Source organism: Pleurodeles waltl, chromosome 6 (genome assembly GCF_031143425.1).
Source record: "Pleurodeles waltl isolate 20211129_DDA chromosome 6, aPleWal1.hap1.20221129, whole genome shotgun sequence".
NCBI lineage: Eukaryota > Metazoa > Chordata > Amphibia > Caudata > Salamandridae > Pleurodeles > Pleurodeles waltl.
Window position 1 is genome coordinate 222,607,416 of NC_090445.1, and position 22,654 is coordinate 222,630,069.

General features: G+C 48.4%; 1 protein-coding gene across 2 annotated transcripts in view; it reads right to left on the bottom strand.

Moving 5' to 3' along the window:
- The window catches only part of EFTUD2 (elongation factor Tu GTP binding domain containing 2), a 346,977-nt gene that overhangs the window by 103,007 nt on the left and 221,316 nt on the right, over window positions 1–22,654 (bottom strand). For both annotated transcript variants that reach the window (XM_069237938.1, XM_069237936.1), the window contains exons 17-19: window positions 1,703–1,814; window positions 1,365–1,505; window positions 439–540 (exon numbers count right to left, since the gene is read on the bottom strand). In XM_069237938.1, coding sequence (XP_069094039.1) covers window positions 439–540; window positions 1,365–1,505; window positions 1,703–1,814 — 355 coding nt within the window. The remainder of the gene's footprint in view (window positions 1–438; window positions 541–1,364; window positions 1,506–1,702; window positions 1,815–22,654) is intronic.

Below are 22,654 nucleotides of genomic sequence, written 5' to 3' on the forward strand. Positions count from 1 at the left end.
CACCCTCTGTGATATGCATACCCATGTGTGAGTCCCCCCGGGCCCAGCTACACAGTGCTCTCTATCGCATCCGATTGCTTTCTTCCCTACCCCAGTGCTCCATGTTGCTTTCTCTCAGTGGGAGCTGTGTTGCTCTCCCCCCTCCCTGTTACATTTGCTGCTCGATCCCCACAGGGAAAAAGTGCATTATTTGCTGGGCCAACCCGAATTAGAAAATAAAAAGAAGAAAAAAAGTGGCTGCATCATAGGCTTGTTTTTTTTCTTATGTAATCAAGCTGCACAGCATCTGGGATGACTTACAGCTTGACCATAGACCACTGTCAAAGGCAATTTGGTTTCACCAATGCTTGTTACATGACAGGTGGGGAAGGAGTGGCATGAGGAAGGCAGAGACTAGAATTCTTTTTGGAAAGATCATGCATTGTTCCAGTTCCTCACCTTGATATCAATTTCAGAGTACATCTTCCGTAAATCGTGCATCACACAGTCCAGGTACAGCTCTCCTGTACCCAGGATGACATGCTCTCCTGATTCCTCCACCTATAACAAAGAAAATAACTACCGGTGAGCACAAACCTGGGGCTACAGGCTGCCTGCCATTTGAGGTGAAATTAAACTCACATTATCGCTACACTACTAAGTCATTTATAGAATACTGAGAGGGGTATTTACTGCTGGAGAACTTGAAAGCAGTGCATCATAAAATTATCAGATGTTCCATAGCTGAAGGCATCGCTTCTAGTTATCAATATGAAAACAATGATGTGGACTGTGAGCACTCAAAATAAATTATACTGGAACTGCATTCAATAATACATTAGTTCATACTCATACTATGTACAATTAATAATTGACATTCATGCGGAAGTGCTCCCAGTGTGATTAATTGTTTTCAATAAGTTTAGGTTACAATTATGTATTCTTGTACCTAAACCTACTAGCAACATATATCAATATTGCTGCCCTTGCACCACAGGTCTATATGCTCAATATAATATGTCAGTATGAAAGCTGAAAGGACAAAACCCTGGGAAGGGGGCTCTGCTTGGAGGAGCACACAGCATAAGAGGTACCAGTCTGCATCAGAAGGCGGCTCACTAAGTATAATTTAGGAAGAAAATGTTTTTGTTAAAAAAAAAAAAAAAAAAAAAAAAAAGCAGCCCTGTTCTGCAAATCAAACTTTGAGAATGTAGTACACAAATTAGTAGCTGATGTGATCACCTAGAGACAGAGTTCTGCGTTGATACCCTTTAATCCCTAGACAATGTAACCACTTACTGCAGTCCCAGGATGCCAACTCTGTACACAGTATGTGTCCAGGTCACAACACCCCAGGCAGTGACTATTTTACTTCCAGCACTAACCTTCGTGGTGAGGGACGGGTAGCTTTTGTTGACTTTTCTTAACCCATCCAACATCTTGGGCAGCTCTGAGGGATTGACAGGCTCCACAGCAATTTTGATAACCGAAGTAGTGTTAAACTTTAATGGTCGGAAAATCTGTGCCTGTAGAGGAGTTAAAAAGTAAAATATTTAAAAATGGTGAATGAGCAAAAAATTAAATCCGACAGCTAGTAATGGGCATTGCAAGAGCTGTTCTAGCAATTCAACAGCCTGGCTCTGGAAAATGCAGGTATATACTGTTCCCGACAGCATGCTACACTGCTCGAATAAAAATGTGCACTTTCTCTCAGACGCTTTACCTCCTCGTTGCCTCTGGGCTCTGTAATAGTTGCAGTCTTAACAATAGGCTGGTCCACTCCCTCAATAAGGACCCAGTTACCAGCAGGAACGCGGTTCACTTCAATCTGGTACCTGCAACAAAGGAAACAGACAGATGCAGCTGTGATTCTTGAGAAAGCCTCGAGGCATATCATTGAGGAGCAATATTCAGAAACATGAACAAGTGCTGTACAGCAAAGAGGCTTAACGAAAAAAAGCTGTTTACTCCTAAAATGGTATGAGAGTTCAGCGAGTGAAGAGCCTTACATTCTCCGACATGTGGAGAAGAGGGCCACCTATATGGTCAGATTGGCCTTTTCCTACTGCCTCTTTGTATTATTATTTTAAGTTTTATACAGTGCACAAATAGTGTGTCCTGGCACTGAAAGAAACTGAGCTGCAATATAAAAGAGTAAACAACCGTGCTTTCAGTTGGTTCCTTTAGACAGATTACTCTGGCTACTTATTAAATGTAGGAGAACAGAATTACGAGCAAATGCAGAGACGTTAGATGATACCCCTCTTCACTGGCTACCAGCGGAGCAAATACAGATATCAAGAAATGTGAGCAGAACTAGTTAAGTATACGTTGACCTGCACAGTTGAGCATCAACGGAAGTCACTATAGTTGACAATGAAGAAAGGCAATATACAAAGCATTGGCGTAGTTGAAATTAGAGCACACTAATGCTTTAATGATCGAAAAATGTGGTAACATTTTACTGGAAGTCTTCAATTTGACGAAAGCAGGATGCTGTGGCTTTAACCATCAGTGGCGAAAGTGAAGGTGAGTCAAAGATGAACGCAAGGCTCTTGACAGCTCGAGCTGGCGTAGGACACGGGCAGAGTTGAATAAAAGAATGGCTGTTTTAAATGGGGCAACTACTGCACTGAAGAAGGTGCGCCGGCGACAGACCAAACCAAACATTCATATTAACCCCTTTGCTGCTAAGCCTTTCTCCCCTCCTGTGCTTTTGTTTTGGCTATTTGGGGTAGTTCACGCTTAGGCCCCCATAACTTTTTGTTCACATAAGCTATCCATGCCAAATTTCTGGCCTTTTGATTCCCCTCGAGGGGACTGAGAACTTAGCTACAATACAGCTCAAATTTGGATTTTTTCGGGGAGGGGGGTCAGGAGGGAGGAATCTGAAAAATTGCTGCAGAAGAAAGAATCAGTTTTTTCCCCTGCAAATGGCATCAACAAGGGGACTGCGAACCTAAAATCACCATCTTCCAGCTTTCAGAAACAGGCAGACTTGAATAAAAAAAACAAAATTTTCAACAATATTTTCGCATTTAACTGTGACAGCCAATGTTTCCTATTCTTTGTGCTTTCAAAATCCTTCCAGATAATGGTAGAAATGGGTCTGAAAGCAATGGTGGATCCCTGAAAGGTAGCCATTTCTGAAAAGTAGACAAAATTCTGAATTCAACAATGGATACTTTGTGTAGATCCTTCAAGATTTTCCTATACAAAGTAACAGTTGAAATTAAAAAAAATATTATTCAAATTGAGTTGAACCTCCCCCACCCGCAATTTGTGTTTACTTTTTCATCTGTAACTTCTTCCAACTATGGCAGATTTTCAAAAGCAATATACTGGAGCGTTCACTGGACCATTTTGGTTGCAGAGATATATCGGGCTTCTAGGTTCACCAAGAACCCTATTTTCCCTGAGCCAATAATTGAGCTGCACCTTGCAATAATTTGTCATTGTTAACCGTTCACACAGCAATTCATTTGTTAAAATAGCAAGAGTGAAAAATAGCTATCACTGAAACCTAAGTATTGCTGTAATGGGCTCAAGATATGGAGTTAAAAGCAGTGGTTATTTGCACATCTCTGTATTTGGGGGGGTACCCATAATAGCATGTGAATAACAGGGCATTTCTAAAAATGATTTCTTTCTTACACACTGTCTTACATTTGGAAGGCGCATATGCAGACAAAGACCATTAGTAATAATACTTGGTCTGCTATTCTGCGTTCCCCCAAGTCTCCTGATAAAAATGGTACCTCACTTGTGTGGGTAGGCCTAGTGCCCGCAACAGGAAACACCCCCAAAACGCAACGTGGACACATCACATTTTTCCAATGGAAACTGACTTGTTTTTTTAAATGTGCCTAGCTGTGGATTTTGGGCTCTAGCTCAGTCGGCACCTAGGGAAGCTATCCAACCTGTAATTTTTTTTAAAACTAGATACGTAGGGATATTCAGGGTGGGCGTACTTGTGCAGCTCTCCCAGTTTTTTTTTTTACCCAGAATACCTTGCAAACCTCAAACGGTGAGAAAAAACAAGCTTTCCTCACATTTTTGTGATGGAAAGTTCTGGAAACTGTGGGGAGCCACAAGATTCCTTTCACCCAACATTCCCCCAAGTCTCCCGTTAAAAATGGTACCTCACTTGTGAGGGTAGATTTAATGCCTGTGACAGGAAATTGCCCAAAGCACAACATGTATGCAGAGCATTTTTCCACGGAAAACTGACCCACTTTTTCCAATGTAGGTAGCTCAAGATTTTGGACCCTACCTCAGCCGGCTCCTAAGGAAACCTAGCCAACCTGTACATTTTTTAAAACTAGACACTTATGGAAATCGAGGACACTGTGACTTTATGGATCCCATTAAGTTTTCTTACCCACAACGCCCTGCAAACCTCACACTTTTCCTGAAATCACCCATTTTCCTTACATTTCTGTGATGGAAACTTCTGGAATCTGAAGGAAGCCACAAAATTACTACCACCCAGTATTGCCCCACTTGTGTCAATAAAAATGCTGTCCCACCTGTGTGGCTGGGCATACTGCAGCAACAGGAACGGATCAAACCAAGGACAAAGGGAGCGTTTGCCGTTCCAGTTGCTGGAACTAGGAGCAGCCACACAAGTGGAGCAGAGTTTTTAATCAGAAAAGGTAGAGCAATGCTGAGTGGTAGGAATTTTGTGGATTCCTGCAGATTCTGTAAATTTCCATCACAGAAATGTAGGGAAAATGCGTGATTTTAGGCCAAGGAGTTTTGCATGGCATTGTGAATAAAAAAAAGGTGGCGGGCGCAATTGAAGCACATCACCCTGAACTTCCCCAGATGTTTACTTTTTGGAAGTGACTGGGTCTGGTAAGTGTTTCCAAGTAGCAGCCTACCCAAGCCCAAAAAGTGTAGGCGCTCACTATTGCAAGTGAGACGATATTGGGAGTTAGCCAAACTCTGCTGGCCCATATAAGAAATCAACACCCAAAAAAGTGAAATCTCCTTTTCCTTGCCATTGGGATGAGAGGCTTTAGACAGCAGGGTGGGCAAAAAGACGGTGCCCATTTGGAATGGGGGTGGGTGGAATAGTGGGAGCTGGGCATTGCCATGACTATTCTGGGCAGCCCCACTCCTAACAATCTCTGGTGCCTAGTAGGCTTTCTCCCTCTCGTCTCCACCCCTTGCTGGCCGGGGGAGATCAGGGGCTATTACCTTCATCAGCCCAGAAAGACTGTGCCCATTTTTATAGGGTGGGACTTTGCAATTCCCAACCATGTGCCTAGGGGGCCTATGGCCCCTGGGGCTAGGGGCGACGGGGGAGACTATGAAAGACTGCTGAAAGACTGTACCCATTTTGTTCTTGTGGTGGGGGAATTGACAGGGCCATCATGACAGCCCTACACTAACTAAACAAAAAGATCCTTGGCGTCCTAGCGGGATGTTTGCCCCTGGGGTGCAGAAAAACTAACCGTCAAAAATTCTCAGGGGGAGCAAAAGCCCTTGCCAAGGAGCTGCTCTTCCCTTCCAGGGGCCTAGTGGGTGGATCCCTGCTTGGGGGATTGCCCTCCAGGGATCCACTTGGGAGAGGTAACATTAGAAAGGGGACATTCTCCCCTTTCCGACAAACCTCTCCCGCCTGCCTCGGTGCTTAGGGAGCTGAGATAGCCCCATGAGCAGTGATGCAGGGAAAGTGAAATTTTTAACATGCTTGAAGCATTTCCCTTTTGTTTGTTTGTTTGTTTTCGGGTATACTCCCTATCCATCCAGCGAGGCATTGGTGGTGATGACTAACGGAGATGGTTGAGGGAGGAAGGAGAGGCCGATTGAGATGTGTTTTTGCTGAGTCCACCAAAATTTAAGGTTTTGACCAGGACTGGAATGATTGGGACAATATCGTTGAAACCGCCTGTGGTTTGAATCCATTGGAGGCTTACCTCTTCCAGGAGGGGACGCACCTATATCTTGCAGAACGGTACTAGTGGGATGCACGAGGACATCATCCCTAATAAAGACTTGTAAAGGCTTACTGAAAGAGACCTTTTTTTCTGAATGGCTTTTGCCAATGCAATCTTGTTTTTGTCACAGTGGGACAGGCTATGTTGGATGTGGTGTCCAGGTTTCCCCCCAAAAAGGTTGTAGTCCGCAAGGGCTGAGGACTGGACTTTCTCCAGTTGAGAGTGAGGCCAAGCTCGTTGAACAGAGCAATACACGCCCTTGGAGATTTCTGTGCTGCTTGAGAGGACTTTGCCTTGATGAGCCAGTCGTCCAAGCACGGGAAGACTTGGTGCTTCTGTTTTCTTAAGAATGCGGCTACAGGTGCCAGGCACTTTGTGAATATCCTGGGAGTTGATTTCAGACCAAAGGGTAGAACCCGAAACTGGTAAAGACTGCTGGCTACCGTGAATCTTAGGAATTGCCTGTGGGAAGGGTGGCTAGGGATACAAAAGTACGCACCCTGCAGATCAAGGGTGGACATATAATCCCTGTAGTTTAAGAGGAGCTGTTTGGGGATCGATGTGTGTGGAGGGATGAGAGGTGGAATCTGGAAAAACTCCAGTGTGGCCGAACTGAACCAGATCTAAGACCCATTGGTCCAAAGTTATCTCCTGCCACCGATGGAGGCATGTAGATATTCTGTCTCCTAGTCTGAAATCTGATGGGCTAGGGGTAGCCGGAGCCTGGGACAGGTCATTGGCAGCGACTACAGACTTTTCCCCGACAGGCTAGTTGCCCCCTGGGTGCAAATTTGTTGTACGCCGCTTCTCTTTGGCTATATATTGTGGATGAAACTGCTGGGAGGTAGGTGTGTAAGAGGGGTATCTATTGTTGATAGCATCCCCCATATAAAGACATTCCGCGTCCTCTGGCTCTGCGAAAGGAAGACATCCTGAACTGCAGTGTTCCAAGTGATTTCGTTGTTTTGGTGTCAGTCTTAATCTCCTCTAGAGCCTCATCAACATGCTTGACAAACAAGGCTTCTCCATCAAAGGGGAGATCTAGGATCTTATTCTGTACTTCTGAGCAAAAGGAGGTAGCCTTTAACCAGCCTAGTCTGCTGAGCACAGCAGAACCCGCAAGCTGACAAAATGAGGTGGTGGCGATATCCATGGCACAGTCAATAATTTCAGCATATCTCCTCTCTCCCTCTTGCGAGACCTTTTTTTGCCTCTAGCTAGGCCTCTTCTAGAAGCAGATCTATGTATGGGGCGATATCATCCCACAACTGTATCGTATCTGCCCACACCACCAGAGAGTTGGCCGCCCTCACTTTGAGACCTGAAATTTTTCCCGATATTGTCTAAACATCTGCCCTCCTTCACTGGAGGTGCAGAAATTAGGGTAAAGAAGTTTTTAGATAGTATTTGAGCTGCTTGAGCAATCACTGAATCCGGGTGCAGATGACCAGTTAGGCAGGCCGGAGCATCCTCTGGACTTTATACTTCTTGTCAAGTCGGGGAAGAACTGAGGTGACTGTAGCAGGATTTCGCAATACATTCAAACCTTCCTCCCATTAGTAGTTGACAACAGGCATGGAGAACACACTTTTCTGGAACAGCTTCTTAAAGTCATATAAAAAACAGTCCATCTGCTTGGATGGCATTGGGGAGTGCAAATCTTTTAGCACCCAGTTCAAGTAAATTATGGAAACCTCCAATATCTTCAGGAGGTAAGTCAACTATTGTAGGAAGCTGGCCTGGTGTCTGGATGATACTTACATCTTATACCAGGTCCAGGGTTCCCTATCAGTGAAATGTAGGCAGTGTCTAGAAGCCAGGCTCTCTAGAGGTAGCTGTGGCTGAGCAGCCAAGGCTTATCTAGGAGACATGCAAAGCTCATGCAATACCAATGTAGTCACACAGCACTTACACACATGAAAGAAAACACTCCGTGTTGCAAAAATAAAGGTACTTTATTTTAGTGACAATTACCAAAAAGTACTATAGAGGCAACCCTCCAATAGGAGGTAACATACTAGATATGTACAGCAATAGGCCCAGAAAGTGATAGAAAACAGTGCAATAGCAAATAGACAATAGTGACCCTAGGGGGAGCCCAAACCATATACTAAAAAAATGGAATGCAAGTGAAGGACCCCCATCGAGGTAAGTGGGCTGTGTAGTGGGGAGCAGGAGGAACTAAGAAACCCCAAAAGGTAAGTACCACAGTCATCCCAGTGACCAGGACGAAAGGAGTGGATTTTCCCCAAAGCATCCCAAAAGGACAAAAAAAGAAGATAATGCAACACCCAGACAAGACTGCAAGAAAGCAGCAGTAGATTTCTGAAGAGGAAGACCTGTGGAAGAAGGGGACCAAGTCCAGAAGTCACAAAAGTGTTCAGTGGGGGCAGGAGCCACTACGCACCCGGCTGCAGGAGTTGGTAGACGGTAGGATGAACACTGTCAGCACTGCAGCCCTGAAGTCGGTGATTAGTTCCTGGGGAATGAAGTTGACGTCCCACGCTGGATGGATGATTGCAGTCGGTCAGTGGTGTGGAAAAGCCACCAACAAATTTGGCAAAAGGCAGAAGACTCAGTGAAGCAAAAGTTGAACTGCAGGGGACCAGCAAGGTCCAGGAGGACTCAACCCATGAGGGGAGTCCTAGGGGAACCCTCAGCAAGGCAGAGAGACCAAATAAGAAAAGACAGCCCCCATAATAGACCCACCGGAAGAGGAACCAGGAATCACAGAGGAGGCCACGCAGCACAAATGGAGAAGGGGCTCATGCTGCAGGAGAAGCACGCAGAGGTCTGTGCATTGTGGGAAGGAGGTCTGGGGCTAAACAAAGCCTGAAGATCCCTTGGAGGATATGCCAACAAGGCTTGATGGCTGCAATAGACAGTGTGCACAGGGGTAGTGACCTGCGTGGGAAGGCAAAGGATTAACTCCACCAAAGTTGGACAGCTAGTAGAGAGGACTGAGGGGACCACTCCAGACCACCACCCGTGAAGCAGGATCCACGCAGCTCGGGATGAGAGGAGATCCACGCAGCAGGTCGTCGTAGTTGGTGCATGCGGATGCATGGAAGTGATTTCTTCACTCCAAGGGAGATTCCTTCTGCCTTCTCGCGCAGGCTGAAGACTTGTTGCCCACAGAGAATGCACACCCGGGCAAAATGCTGCAGAAGCTGGAAGGAGCAGAGGAAACAATGTTGCAAGCAAAGAGTTTGCCGTGGTTGCACACCGTCTGTTCCTGAAGTGTCCAGTCGCAGTCCCAGTGGCCAGAAGTCAAAGAAGAGGTAGAGGAAAAGAGGAATCCTGCTGGAATCTTGCAAGCTGAATCTGAGGACCTACCCCAGAAAGAAACCCTTAATAGCCCTCAAAGGGGGGGGGGGTTTGGTCACCTAGCCAGGTGACCACATATCCAGGGGTGCTTTGACGTCATCTGCCTGACCTAGCCACTCCGATGCTCTCAGGTGCTTCTGCCCACCTTGGAATCAAGATGGAAGACCTTCTGGAGGAGCTCTTGGCAGTACCCTTGGGGTGGTGATGGACAGGTGTAGGAAGTTGGCTCTGTATGCACTATTTCAAAGTAAGGAATAGTAGGCACAGAGTCCAAGGGTTCCCCTTAGAGGTAAGATAGTGGCAAAAAGAGATAACACTAATGCTCTATTTTGTGGTAGTGTGGTCGAGCAGTAGGCTTATCAAAGGAGTAGTGTTAAGCATTTGTTGTACATACACACAGGCAATAAATGAGGAACACACACTCGGAGACAATTCCAGGCCAATAGGTTTTTGTATAGAATAATATCTTTCCTTAGTTTATTTTAAGAACCACAGGTTCAAATTCTACATGCAATACTTTGCATGAAAGGTATGCAGGTAAGTACTTTAGGAACTTTGAATAATCACAATAGCACATATACTTTTCAAATAAAACACATATAGCTATTTTAAAACTAGACAGTGCAATTTTCAACAGTTCCTGGGGGGGGTAAGTAATTGTTAGTTCTTGCAGGTAAGTAAACCACCTACGGGGTTCAAGTTTGGGTCCAAGGTAGCCCACCGTTGGGGGTTCAGAGCAACCGCAAAGTTACCACACCAGCAGCTCAGGGCCGGTCAGGTGCAGAGTTCAAAGTGGTGCCCAAAACGCATAGGCTTCAATGGAGAAGGGGGTGCCCCGGTTCCGGTCTGCCAGCAGGTAAGTACCCGCGTCTTCGGAGGGCAGACCTGGGGGGTTTTGTAGGGCACCGGGGGGAACACAAGTCCACACAGAAAGTACACCCTCAGCAGCGCGGGGGCGGCCGGGTGCAGTGTGCAAACAAGCGTCAGGTTTGTAATAGGAATCAATGGGAGACCAAGGGGTCTCTTTAGTGAGGCAGGCAGGCAAGGGAGGCACTCCTCGGGGTAGCCACCACCTGGGCAAGGGAGAGGGCCTCCTGGGGGTCACTCCTGCACTGGAGTTTCGATCCTTCAGGTCCTGGGGGCTGCGGGTGCAGGGTCTTTTCCAGGCGTCGGGATCTGAGAGTCAGGCAGTCGCGGTCAGGGGGAGCCTCGGGATTCCCTCTGCAGGCGTCGCTGTGGGGGCACAGGGGGGACAACTTTGGTTACTCACAGTCTCGGAGTCGTAGGGGAGTCCTCCCTGATGTGTTGTTTCTCCACCAGTCGAGCCGGGGGCGTCGGGTGCAGAGTTGCAAGTCTCACGCTTCTGGCGGGAAATGCAGTTGTCTTTAAGTTGCTTCTTTGGAAACAAAGTTGCAGTCTTGGGTGAACAGGGCCGCTGTTCTCGGGAGTTTCTTGGTCCTTTTAGAGCAGGGCAGTCCTCTGAGGATTCAGAGGTCACTGTTCCTGGGGAAAGCGTCGCTGGAGCAGTTTTCTTCCAAAGGGGGGAGACAGGCCGGTAGAGCTGGGGCCAAGGCAGTTGGTGTCTCCGTCTTCTCTGCAGGGTTTTTCAGCTTAGCAGTCCTCTTCTTCTTAGGTTGCAGGAATCTGAGTTCCTAGGTTCAGGGGAGCCCCTAAATACAGAATTTAGGGGTGTGTTTAGGTCAGGGAGGGCAGTAGCCAATGGCTACTAGCCCTGAGGGTGGCTACACCCTCTTTGTGCCTCCTCCCAAGGGGAGGAGGTCACATTCCTATCCCTATTGGGGGGATCCTCCATCTGCAAGATGGAGGATTCCTAAAAGTCAGAGTCACTTCACCTCAGGTTGCCTTAGGGGCTGTCCTGACTGGTCAGTGACTCCTCCTTGTTTTTCTCATTATCTCCTCCGGCCTTGCAGCCAAAAGTGGGGCCGTGGCCGGAGGGGGTGGGCAACTCCACTAGCTGGAATGCCCTGTGGCGCTGTAACAAAGGGGGTGAGCCTTTGAGGCTCACCGCCAGGTGTTACAGCTCCTGCACAGGGGAGGTGATAAGCATCTCCACCCAGTGCAGGCTTTGTTACTAGCCACAGAGTGACAAAGGCACTCTCCCCATGTGGCCAGCAACATGTTTCGAGTGTGGCAGGCTGCTAGAACCAGTCAGCCTACACAGGTAGTTGGTTAAGGTTTCAGGGGGCACCTCTAAGGTGCCCTCTGGGGTGTATTTCACAATAAAATGTACACTGGCATCAGTGTGCATTTATTGTGCTGAGAAGTTTGATACCAAACTTCCCAGTTTTCAGTGTAGCCATTATGGTGCTGTGGAGTTCGTGTATGACAGACTCCCAGACCATATACTCTTATGGCTACCCTGCACTTACAATGTCTAAGGTTTGGCTTAGACACTGTAGGGGCACAGTGCTCATGCACTGGTGCCCTCACCTATGGTATAGTGCACCCTGCCTTAGGGCTGTAAGGCCTGCTAGAGGGGTGACTTATCTATACTGCATAGGCAGTGTGAGGTTGGCATGGCACCCTGAGGGGAGTGCCATGTCGACTTACTCGTTTTGTCCTCACCAGCAAACACAAGCTGGCAAGCAGTGTGTCTGTGCTGAGTGAGGGGTCCCCGGGGTGGCATAAGATATGCTGCAGCCCTTAGAGACCTTCCCTGGCATCAGGGCCGTTGGTACCAGGGGTACCAGTTACAAGGGACTTACCTGGATGCCAGGGTGTGCCAATTGTGAAAACAAAAGTACAGGTTAGGGAAAGAACACTGGTGCTGGGGCCTGGTTAGCAGGCCTCAGCACACTTTCAATTCAAAACATAGCATCAGCAAAGGCAAAAAGTCAGGGGGTAACTGTAAGGAAATGCCTCCTTGGCATGGTTGCCCCCTGACTTTTTGCCTTTGCTGATGCTATGTTTACAATTGAAAGTGTGCTGAGGCCTGCTAACCAGGCCCCAGCACCAGTGTTCTTTCCCTAACCTGTACTTTTGTATCCACAATTGGCAGACCCTGGCATCCAGATAAGTCCCTTGTAACTGGTACTTCTAGTACCAAGGGCCCTGATGCCAAGGAAGGTCTCTAAGGGCTGCAGCATGTCTTATGCCACCCTGGAGACCTCTCACTCAGCACAGACACACTGCTTGCCAGCTTGTGTGTGCTAGTGAGGACAAAACGAGTAAGTCGACAGGGCACTCCCCTCAGGGTGCCATGCCAGCCTCTCACTGCCTATGCAGTATAGGTAAGCCACCCCTCTAGCAGGCCTTACAGCCCTAAGGCAGGGTGCACTATACCATAGGTGAGGGTACCAGTGCATGAGCATGGTACCCCTACAGTGTCTAAACAAAACCTTAGACATTGTAAGTGCAGGGTAGCCCTAAGAGTATATGGTCTGGGAGTCTGTCAAACACGAACTCCACAGCACCATAATGGCTACACTGAAAACTGGGAAGTTTGGTATCAAACTTCTCAGCACAATAAATGCACACTGATGCCAGTGTACATTTTATTGTAAAATACACCCCAGAGGGCACCTTAGAGGTGCCCCCTGAAACTTAACCGACTATCTGTGTAGGCTGACTAGTTTTAGCAGCCTGCCACAAACCGAGACATGTTGCTGGCCCCATGGGGAGAGTGCCTTTGTCACTCTGAGGCCAGTAACAAAGCCTGCACTGGGTGGAGATGCTAACACCTCCCCCAGGCAGGAATTGTCACACCTGGCGGTGAGCCTCAAAGGCTCACCTCCTTTGTGCCAACCCAGCAGGACACTCCAGCTAGTGGAGTTGCCCGCCCCCTCCGGCCAGGCCCCACTTTTGGGCGGCAAGGCCGGAGAAAATAATGAGAATAACAAGGAGGAGTCACTGGCCAGTCAAGACAGCCCCTAAGGTGTCCTGAGCTGAGGTGACTCTAACTTTTAGAAATCCTCCATCTTGCAGATGGAGGATTCCCCCAATAGGGTTAGGATTGTGACCCCCTCCCCTTGGGAGGAGGCACAAAGAGGGTGTACCCACCCTCAGGGCTAGTAGCCATTGGCTACTAACCCCCCAGACCTAAACACGCCCTTAAATTTAGTATTTAAGGGCTACCCTGAACCCTAGAAGATTAGATTCCTGCAACTACAAGAAGAAGGACTGCCGAGCTGAAAACCCCTGCAGAGGAAGACCAGAAGACGACAACTGCCTTGGCTCCAGAAACTCACCGGCCTGTCTCCTGCCTTCCAAAGATCCTGCTCCAGCGACGCCTTCCGAAGGGACCAGCGACCTCGACATCCTCTGAGGACTGCCCCTGCTTCGAAAAGACAAGAAACTCCCGAGGACAGCGGACCTGCTCCAAGAAAGGCTGCAACTTTGTTTCCAGCAGCTTTAAAGAACACTGCAAGCTCCCCGCAAGAAGCGTGAGACTTGCAACACTGCACCCGGCGACCCGGACTCGGCTGGTGGAGACCCGACACCTCAGGAGGGACCCCAGGACTACTCTGATTCTGTGAGTACCAAAACCTGTCCCCCCTGAGCCCCCACAGCGCCGCCTGCAGAGGGAATCCCGAGGCTTCCCCTGACCGCGACTCTTTGAATCCAAAGTCCCGACGCCTGGGAGAGACCCTGCACCCGCAGCCCCCAGGACCTGAAGGACCGGACTTTCACTGGAGAAGTGACCCCCAGGAGTCCCTCTCCCTTGCCCAAGTGGAGGTTTCCCCGAGGAAGCCCCCCCTTGCCTGCCTGCAGCGCTGAAGAGATCCCGAGATCTCTCATAGACTAACATTGCGAACCCGACGCTTGTTTCTACACTGCACCCGGCCGCCCCCGCGCCGCTGAGGGTGAAATTTCTGTGTGGGCTTGTGTCCCCCCCGGTGCCCTACAAAACCCCCCTGGTCTGCCCTCCGAAGACGCGGGTACTTACCTGCAAGCAGACCGGAACCGGGGCACCCCCTTCTCTCCATTCTAGCCTATGTGTTTTGGGCACCACTTTGAACTCTGCACCTGACCGGCCCTGAGCTGCTGGTGTGGTGACTTTGGGGTTGCTCTGAACCCCCAACGGTGGGCTACCTTGGACCAAGAACTAAGCCCTGTAAGTGTCTTACTTACCTGGTTAACCTAACAAATACTTACCTCCCCTAGGAACTGTGAAAATTGCACTAAGTGTCCACTTTTAAAACAGCTATTTGTGAATAACTTGAAAAGTATACATGCAATTTTGATGATTTGAAGTTCCTAAAGTACTTACCTGCAATACCTTTCGAATAAGATATTACATGTAGAATTTGAACCTGTGGTTCTTAAAATAAACTAAGAAAAGATATTTTTCTATAACAAAACCTATTGGCTGGATTTGTCTCGGAGTGTGTGTACCTCATTTATTGTCTGTGTGTATGTACAACAAATGCTTAACACTACTCCTTGGATAAGCCTATTGCTCGACCACACTACCACAAAATAGAGCATTAGTATTATCTATTTTTACCACTATTTTACCTCTAAGGGGAACCCTTGGACTCTGTGCATGCTATTCCTTACTTTGAAATAGCACATACAGAGCCAACTTCCTACATTGGTGGATCAGCGGTGGGATACAAGACTTTGCATTTGCTGGACTACTCAGCCAATACCTGATCACACGACAAATTCCAAAATTGTCATTAGAAATTGATTTTTGCAATTTGAAAAGTTTTCTAAATTCTTAAAAGACCTGCTAGGGCCTTGTGTTAGATCCTGTTTAGCATTTCTTTTAGAGTTTAAAAGTTTGTAAAAGTTTGAATTAGATTCTAGAACCAGTTGTAGATTCTTAAAAAGTATTCCAACTTTTAGAAGCAAAATGTCTAGCACAGATGTGACTGTGGTGGAACTCGACACCACACCTTACCTCCATCTTAAGATGAGGGAGCTAAGGTCACTCTGTAAAATAAAGAAAATAACAATGGGCCCCAAACCTACCAAAATACAGCTCCAGGAGCTTTTGGCAGAGTTTGAAAAGGCCAACCCCTCTGAGGGTGGCAACTCAGAGGAAGAGGATAGCGACTTGGAGGAAAATTCCCCCCTACCAGTCCTATCTAGGGAGAACAGGGTCCCTCAAACCCTGACTCCTAAAATAATAGTCAGAGATGCTGGTTCCCTCACAGGAGAGACCAACACCTCTGAAATCACTGAGGATAGCCCCAGTGAAGAGGACATCCAGTTAGCCAGGATGGCCAAAAGATTGGCTTTGGAAAGACAGATCCTAGCCATAGAGAGGGAAAGACAAGAGATGGGCCTAGGACCCATCAATGGTGGCAGCAACATAAATAGGGTCAGAGATTCTCCTGACATGTTGAAAATCCCTAAAGGGATTGTAACTAAATATGAAGATGGTGATGACATCACCAAATGGTTCACAGCTTTTGAGAGGGCTTGTGTAACCAGAAAAGTGAACAGATCTCACTGGGGTGCTCTCCTTTGGGAAATGTTCACAGGAAAGTGTAGGGATAGACTCCTCACACTCTCTGGACAAGATGCAGAATCTTATGACCTCATGAAGGGTACCCTGATTGAGGGCTTTGGATTCTCCACTGAGGAGTATAGGATTAGATTCAGGGGGGCTCAAAAATCCTCGAGCCAGACCTGGGTTGACTTTGTAGACTACTCAGTGAAAACACTAGATGGTTGGATTCAAGGCAGTGATGTAAGTAATTATGATAGGCTGTACAATTTATTTGTGAAAGAACACCTGTTAAGTAATTGTTTCAATGATAAACTGCATCAGCATCTGGTAGACCTAGGACCAATTTCTCCCCAAGAATTGGGAAAGAAGGCGGACCATTGGGTCAAGACAAGGGTGTCCAAGACTTCAACAGGGGGTGACCAAAAGAAAGGGGTCACAAAGACTCCCCAGGGGAAGGGTGATGAGACAACCAAAACTAAAAATAGTAAAGAGTCTTCTACAGGCCCCCAAAAACCTGCACAGGAGGGTGGGCCCAGAGCCTCTTCACAAAACAATGGGTACAAGGGTAAAAACTTTGATCCCAAAAAGGCCTGGTGTCATAGCTGTAAACAGCATGGACACCAAACTGGAGACAAGGCCTGTCCCAAGAAAGGTTCCACTCCAAACTCCCATCCAGGTAACACTGGTATGGCTAGTCTCCAAGTGGGATCAACAGTGTGCCCAGAGCAAATCAGGGTCCACACTGAAGCTACTCTAGTTTCTGAGGGTGGGGTGGATTTAGCCACACTAGCTGTCTGGCCGCCTAACATGCAAAAATACAGACAGCAACTCTTAATTAATGGGACTAGAATAGAGGGCCTGAGGGATACAGGTGCCAGTGTCACCATGGTGACAGAGAAACTGGTTTCCCCTGGCCAATACCTGACTGGAAAAACTTACACAGTCACCAACGCTGACAATCAGAGAAAAGTACATCCCATGGCAATGGTTACTTTAGAATGGGGAGGGGTCAATGGCCTGAAACAGGTGGTGGTCTCCTCAAATATCCCAGTGGACTGTCTGCTTGGAAATGACCTGGAGTCCTCAGCATGGGCTGAGGTAGAGCTAAAAACCCATGCAGCAATGCTGGGTATCCCTGAACTGGTGTGTGTGAAAACAAGAGCACAATGCAAGGCACAGGGTGAAAAAGTAGAGCTGGAGTCTGGAAAAATGGCCCAGCCTACCAAGAGAACAGGAAAGTCAGTTGGGAAGCCAACTGCAACACAGCAAAAGAAAGGGAACCTCTCTTCTCAGGAAGAAGTTCTGCCCTCTGAGGGAACTGAGCCTTTGGAGCTTGAACCTTATCAGGTTGAGCTCTTAGGCCCAGGGGGACCCTCAAGGGAGGAGCTGTGTAAGGGACAAGAAACCTGTCCCTCTCTTGAAGGCCTTAGGCAGCAAGCTGCTGAAGAGTCCAAAGGCAAGAAAAATGGAACGCATAGGGTCTATTGGGAAGATGGACTCCTGTACACTGAGGCCAGAGACCCCAAACCTGGTGCCACTAGGAGAGTGGTAGTGCCTCAGCTGTTCAGGAAGTTCATCCTAACATTGGCCCATGACATTCCCCTTGCTGGACATTTGGGACAAACCAAGACGTGGGAGAGGTTAGTCAACCACTTCTACTGGCCCAATATGTCCAACATGGTTAAGGAGTTTTGCCTCTCCTGCCCCACCTGTCAAGCCAGTGGTAAGACAGGTGGGCATCCAAAGGCCCCCCTCATTCCACTTCCAGTGGTGGGGGTGCCCTTTGAAAGAGTGGGTGTGGACATAGTTGGTCCACTAGAACCTCCCACAGCCTCAGGAAATATGTATATCCTGGTAGTAGTGGATCATGCTACCAGGTATCCTGAAGCTATTCCCCTTAGGTCGACTACTGCCCCTGCAGTAGCCAAGGCCCTCATTGGTATCTTTACCAGAGTGGGTTTCCCTAAGGAGGTGGTGTCTGACAGAGGTACCAACTTCATGTCAGCATACCTAAAGCACATGTGGAATGAGTGTGGAGTGACTTATAAATTCACTACACCATACCATCCACAAACTAATGGCTTGGTTGAGAGATTCAACAAGACATTAAAAGGCATGATCATGGGGCTCCCAGAAAAGCTCAAAAGGAGATGGGATGTCCTCTTGCCATGTCTGCTTTTCGCTTACAGAGAGGTGCCACAGAAGGGAGTAGGATTCTCACCCTTTGAACTTCTGTTTGGTCATCCTGTAAGGGGACCACTTGCCCTTGTTAAAGAAGGCTGGGAGAGACCTCTCCATGAGCCTAAACAGGACATAGTGGACTATGTACTTGGCCTTCGCTCTAGAATGGCAGAGTACATGGAAAAGGCAACCAAAAACCTTGAGGCCAGCCAACAGCTCCAGAAGTTTTGGTATGACCAAAAGGCTGCACTGGTTGAGTTCCAACCAGGGCAGAAAGTCTGGGTTCTGGAGCCTGTGGCTCCCAGGGCACTCCAGGACAAATGGAGTGGCCCTTACCCAGTACTAGAGAGGAAGAGTCAGGTCACCTACTTGGTGGACCTGGGCACAAGCAGGAGCCCCAAGAGGGTGATCCATGTAAACCGCCTTAAGCTCTTCCATGACAGGGCTGATGTGAATCTGTTGATGGTAACAGATGAGGATCAGGAGGCAGAGAGTGAACCTCTCCCTGATCTTCTGTCATCAGACCCAAAAGATGGCACAGTAGATGGAGTGATCTACTCAGACACCCTCTCTGGCCAACAGCAAGCTGATTGTAGGAGAGTCCTACAACAGTTTCCTGAACTCTTCTCCTTAACCCCTGGTCAGACACACCTGTGTACCCATGATGTGGACACAGGAGACAGCATGCCTGTCAAGAACAAAATCTTTAGACAGTCTGACCATGTTAAGGAAAGCATCAAGGTGGAAGTCCACAAGATGCTGGAATTGGGAGTGATTGAGCGCTCTGACAGCCCCTGGGCTAGCCCAGTGGTCTTAGTCCCCAAACCTCACACCAAAGATGGAAAGAAAGAGATGAGGTTTTGTGTGGACTACAGAGGGCTCAATTCTGTCACCAAGACAGATGCTCATCCAATTCCAAGAGCTGATGAGCTCATAGACAAATTAGGTGCTGCCAAATTCTTAAGTACCTTTGACTTGACAGCAGGGTACTGGCAAATAAAAATGGCACCTGGAGCAAAAGAGAAAACAGCATTCTCCACACCTGATGGGCATTATCAGTTTACTGTTATGCCCTTTGGTTTAAAGAATGCCCCTGCCACCTTCCAAAGGTTGGTGAATCAAGTCCTTGCTGGCTTGGAGTCCTTTAGCACAGCTTATCTTGATGATATTGCTGTCTTTAGCTCCACCTGGCAGGATCACCTGGTCCACCTGAAGAAGGTTTTGAAGGCTCTGCAATCTGCAGGCCTCTCTATCAAGGCATCCAAATGCCAGATAGGGCAGGGAACTGTGGTTTACTTGGGCCACCTTGTAGGTGGAGGCCAAGTTCAGCCACTCCAACCCAAGATCCAGACTATTCTGGACTGGGTAGCTCCAAAAACCCAGACTCAAGTCAGGGCATTCCTTGGCTTGACTGGGTATTACAGGAGGTTTGTGAAGGGATATGGATCCATTGTGACAGCCCTCACTGAACTCACCTCCAAGAAAATGCCCAAGAAAGTGAACTGGACTGTGGAATGCCAACAGGCCTTTGACACCCTGAAACAGGCAATGTGCTCAGCACCAGTTCTCAAAGCTCCAGATTATTCTAAGCAGTTCATTGTGCAGACTGATGCCTCTGAACATGGGATAGGGGCAGTTTTGTCCCAAACAAATGATGATGGCCTTGACCAGCCTGTTGCTTTCATTAGCAGGAGGTTACTCCCCAGGGAGCAGCGTTGGAGTGCCATTGAGAGGGAGGCCTTTGCTGTGGTTTGGTCCCTGAAGAAGCTGAGACCATACCTCTTTGGGACTCACTTCCTAGTTCAAACTGACCACAGACCTCTCAAATGGCTGATGCAAATGAAAGGTGAAAATCCTAAACTGTTGAGGTGGTCCATCTCCCTACAGGGAATGGACTTTATAGTGGAACACAGACCTGGGACTGCCCATGCCAATGCAGATGGCCTTTCCAGGTTCTTCCACTTAGAAAATGAAGACTCTCTTGGGAAAGGTTAGTCTCATCCTCTTTCGTTTGGGGGGGGGTTGTGTAAGGAAATGCCTCCTTGGCATGGTTGCCCCCTGACTTTTTGCCTTTGCTGATGCTATGTTTACAATTGAAAGTGTGCTGAGGCCTGCTAACCAGGCCCCAGCACCAGTGTTCTTTCCCTAACCTGTACTTTTGTATCCACAATTGGCAGACCCTGGCATCCAGATAAGTCCCTTGTAACTGGTACTTCTAGTACCAAGGGCCCTGATGCCAAGGAAGGTCTCTAAGGGCTGCAGCATGTCTTATGCCACCCTGGAGACCTCTCACTCAGCACAGACACACTGCTTGCCAGCTTGTGTGTGCTAGTGAGGACAAAACGAGTAAGTCGACAGGGCACTCCCCTCAGGGTGCCATGCCAGCCTCTCACTGCCTATGCAGTATAGGTAAGCCACCCCTCTAGCAGGCCTTACAGCCCTAAGGCAGGGTGCACTATACCATAGGTGAGGGTACCAGTGCATGAGCATGGTACCCCTACAGTGTCTAAACAAAACCTTAGACATTGTAAGTGCAGGGTAGCCCTAAGAGTATATGGTCTGGGAGTCTGTCAAACACGAACTCCACAGCACCATAATGGCTACACTGAAAACTGGGAAGTTTGGTATCAAACTTCTCAGCACAATAAATGCACACTGATGCCAGTGTACATTTTATTGTAAAATACACCCCAGAGGGCACCTTAGAGGTGCCCCCTGAAACTTAACCGACTATCTGTGTAGGCTGACTAGTTTTAGCAGCCTGCCACAAACCGAGACATGTTGCTGGCCCCATGGGGAGAGTGCCTTTGTCACTCTGAGGCCAGTAACAAAGCCTGCACTGGGTGGAGATGCTAACACCTCCCCCAGGCAGGAATTGTCACACCTGGCGGTGAGCCTCAAAGGCTCACCTCCTTTGTGCCAACCCAGCAGGACACTCCAGCTAGTGGAGTTGCCCGCCCCCTCCGGCCAGGCCCCACTTTTGGGCGGCAAGGCCGGAGAAAATAATGAGAATAACAAGGAGGAGTCACTGGCCAGTCAGGACAGCCCCTAAGGTGTCCTGAGCTGAGGTGACTCTAACTTTTAGAAATCCTCCATCTTGCAGATGGAGGATTCCCCCAATAGGGTTAGGATTGTGACCCCCTCCCCTTGGGAGGAGGCACAAAGAGGGTGTACCCACCCTCAGGGCTAGTAGCCATTGGCTACTAACCCCCCAGACCTAAACACGCCCTTAAATTTAGTATTTAAGGGCTACCCTGAACCCTAGAAGATTAGATTCCTGCAACTACAAGAAGAAGGACTGCCGAGCTGAAAACCCCTGCAGAGGAAGACCAGAAGACGACAACTGCCTTGGCTCCAGAAACTCACCGGCCTGTCTCCTGCCTTCCAAAGATCCTGCTCCAGCGACGCCTTCCGAAGGGACCAGCGACCTCGACATCCTCTGAGGACTGCCCCTGCTTCGAAAAGACAAGAAACTCCCGAGGACAGCGGACCTGCTCCAAGAAAGGCTGCAACTTTGTTTCCAGCAGCTTTAAAGAACCCTGCAAGCTCCCCGCAAGAAGCGTGAGACTTGCAACACTGCACCCGGCGACCCGGACTCGGCTGGTGGAGACCCGACACCTCAGGAGGGACCCCAGGACTACTCTGATTCTGTGAGTACCAAAACCTGTCCCCCTGAGCCCCCACAGCGCCGCCTGCAGAGGGAATCCCGAGGCTTCCCCTGACCGCGACTCTTTGAATCCAAAGTCCCGACGCCTGGGAGAGACCCTGCACCCGCAGCCCCCAGGACCTGAAGGACCGGACTTTCACTGGAGAAGTGACCCCCAGGAGTCCCTCTCCCTTGCCCAAGTGGAGGTTTCCCCGAGGAAGCCCCCCCTTGCCTGCCTGCAGCGCTGAAGAGATCCCGAGATCTCTCATAGACTAACATTGCGAACCCGACGCTTGTTTCTACACTGCACCCGGCCGCCCCCGCGCCGCTGAGGGTGAAATTTCTGTGTGGGCTAGTGTCCCCCCCGGTGCCCTACAAAACCCCCCTGGTCTGCCCTCCGAAGACGCGGGTACTTACCTGCAAGCAGACCGGAACCGGGGCACCCCCTTCTCTCCATTCTAGCCTATGTGTTTTGGGCACCACTTTGAACTCTGCACCTGACCGGCCCTGAGCTGCTGGTGTGGTGACTTTGGGGTTGCTCTGAACCCCCAACGGTGGGCTACCTTGGACCAAGAACTAAGCCCTGTAAGTGTCTTACTTACCTGGTTAACCTAACAAATACTTACCTCCCCTAGGAACTGTGAAAATTGCACTAAGTGTCCACTTTTAAAACAGCTATTTGTGAATAACTTGAAAAGTATACATGCAATTTTGATGATTTGAAGTTCCTAAAGTACTTACCTGCAATACCTTTCGAATAAGATATTACATGTAGAATTTGAACCTGTGGTTCTTAAAATAAACTAAGAAAAGATATTTTTCTATAACAAAACCTATTGGCTGGATTTGTCTCTGAGTGTGTGTACCTCATTTATTGTCTGTGTGTATGTACAACAAATGCTTAACACTACTCCTTGGATAAGCCTATTGCTCGACCACACTACCACAAAATAGAGCATTAGTATTATCTATTTTTACCACTATTTTACCTCTAAGGGGAACCCTTGGACTCTGTGCATGCTATTCCTTACTTTGAAATAGCACATACAGAGCCAACTTCCTACAGTAACCATGCCAAGGAGGCATTTCCTTACAACAGGGGAGTGGTCATTTCCCTTTCCATTGTCCAGTTTCACGCCAAAGCAGGGACGGGGA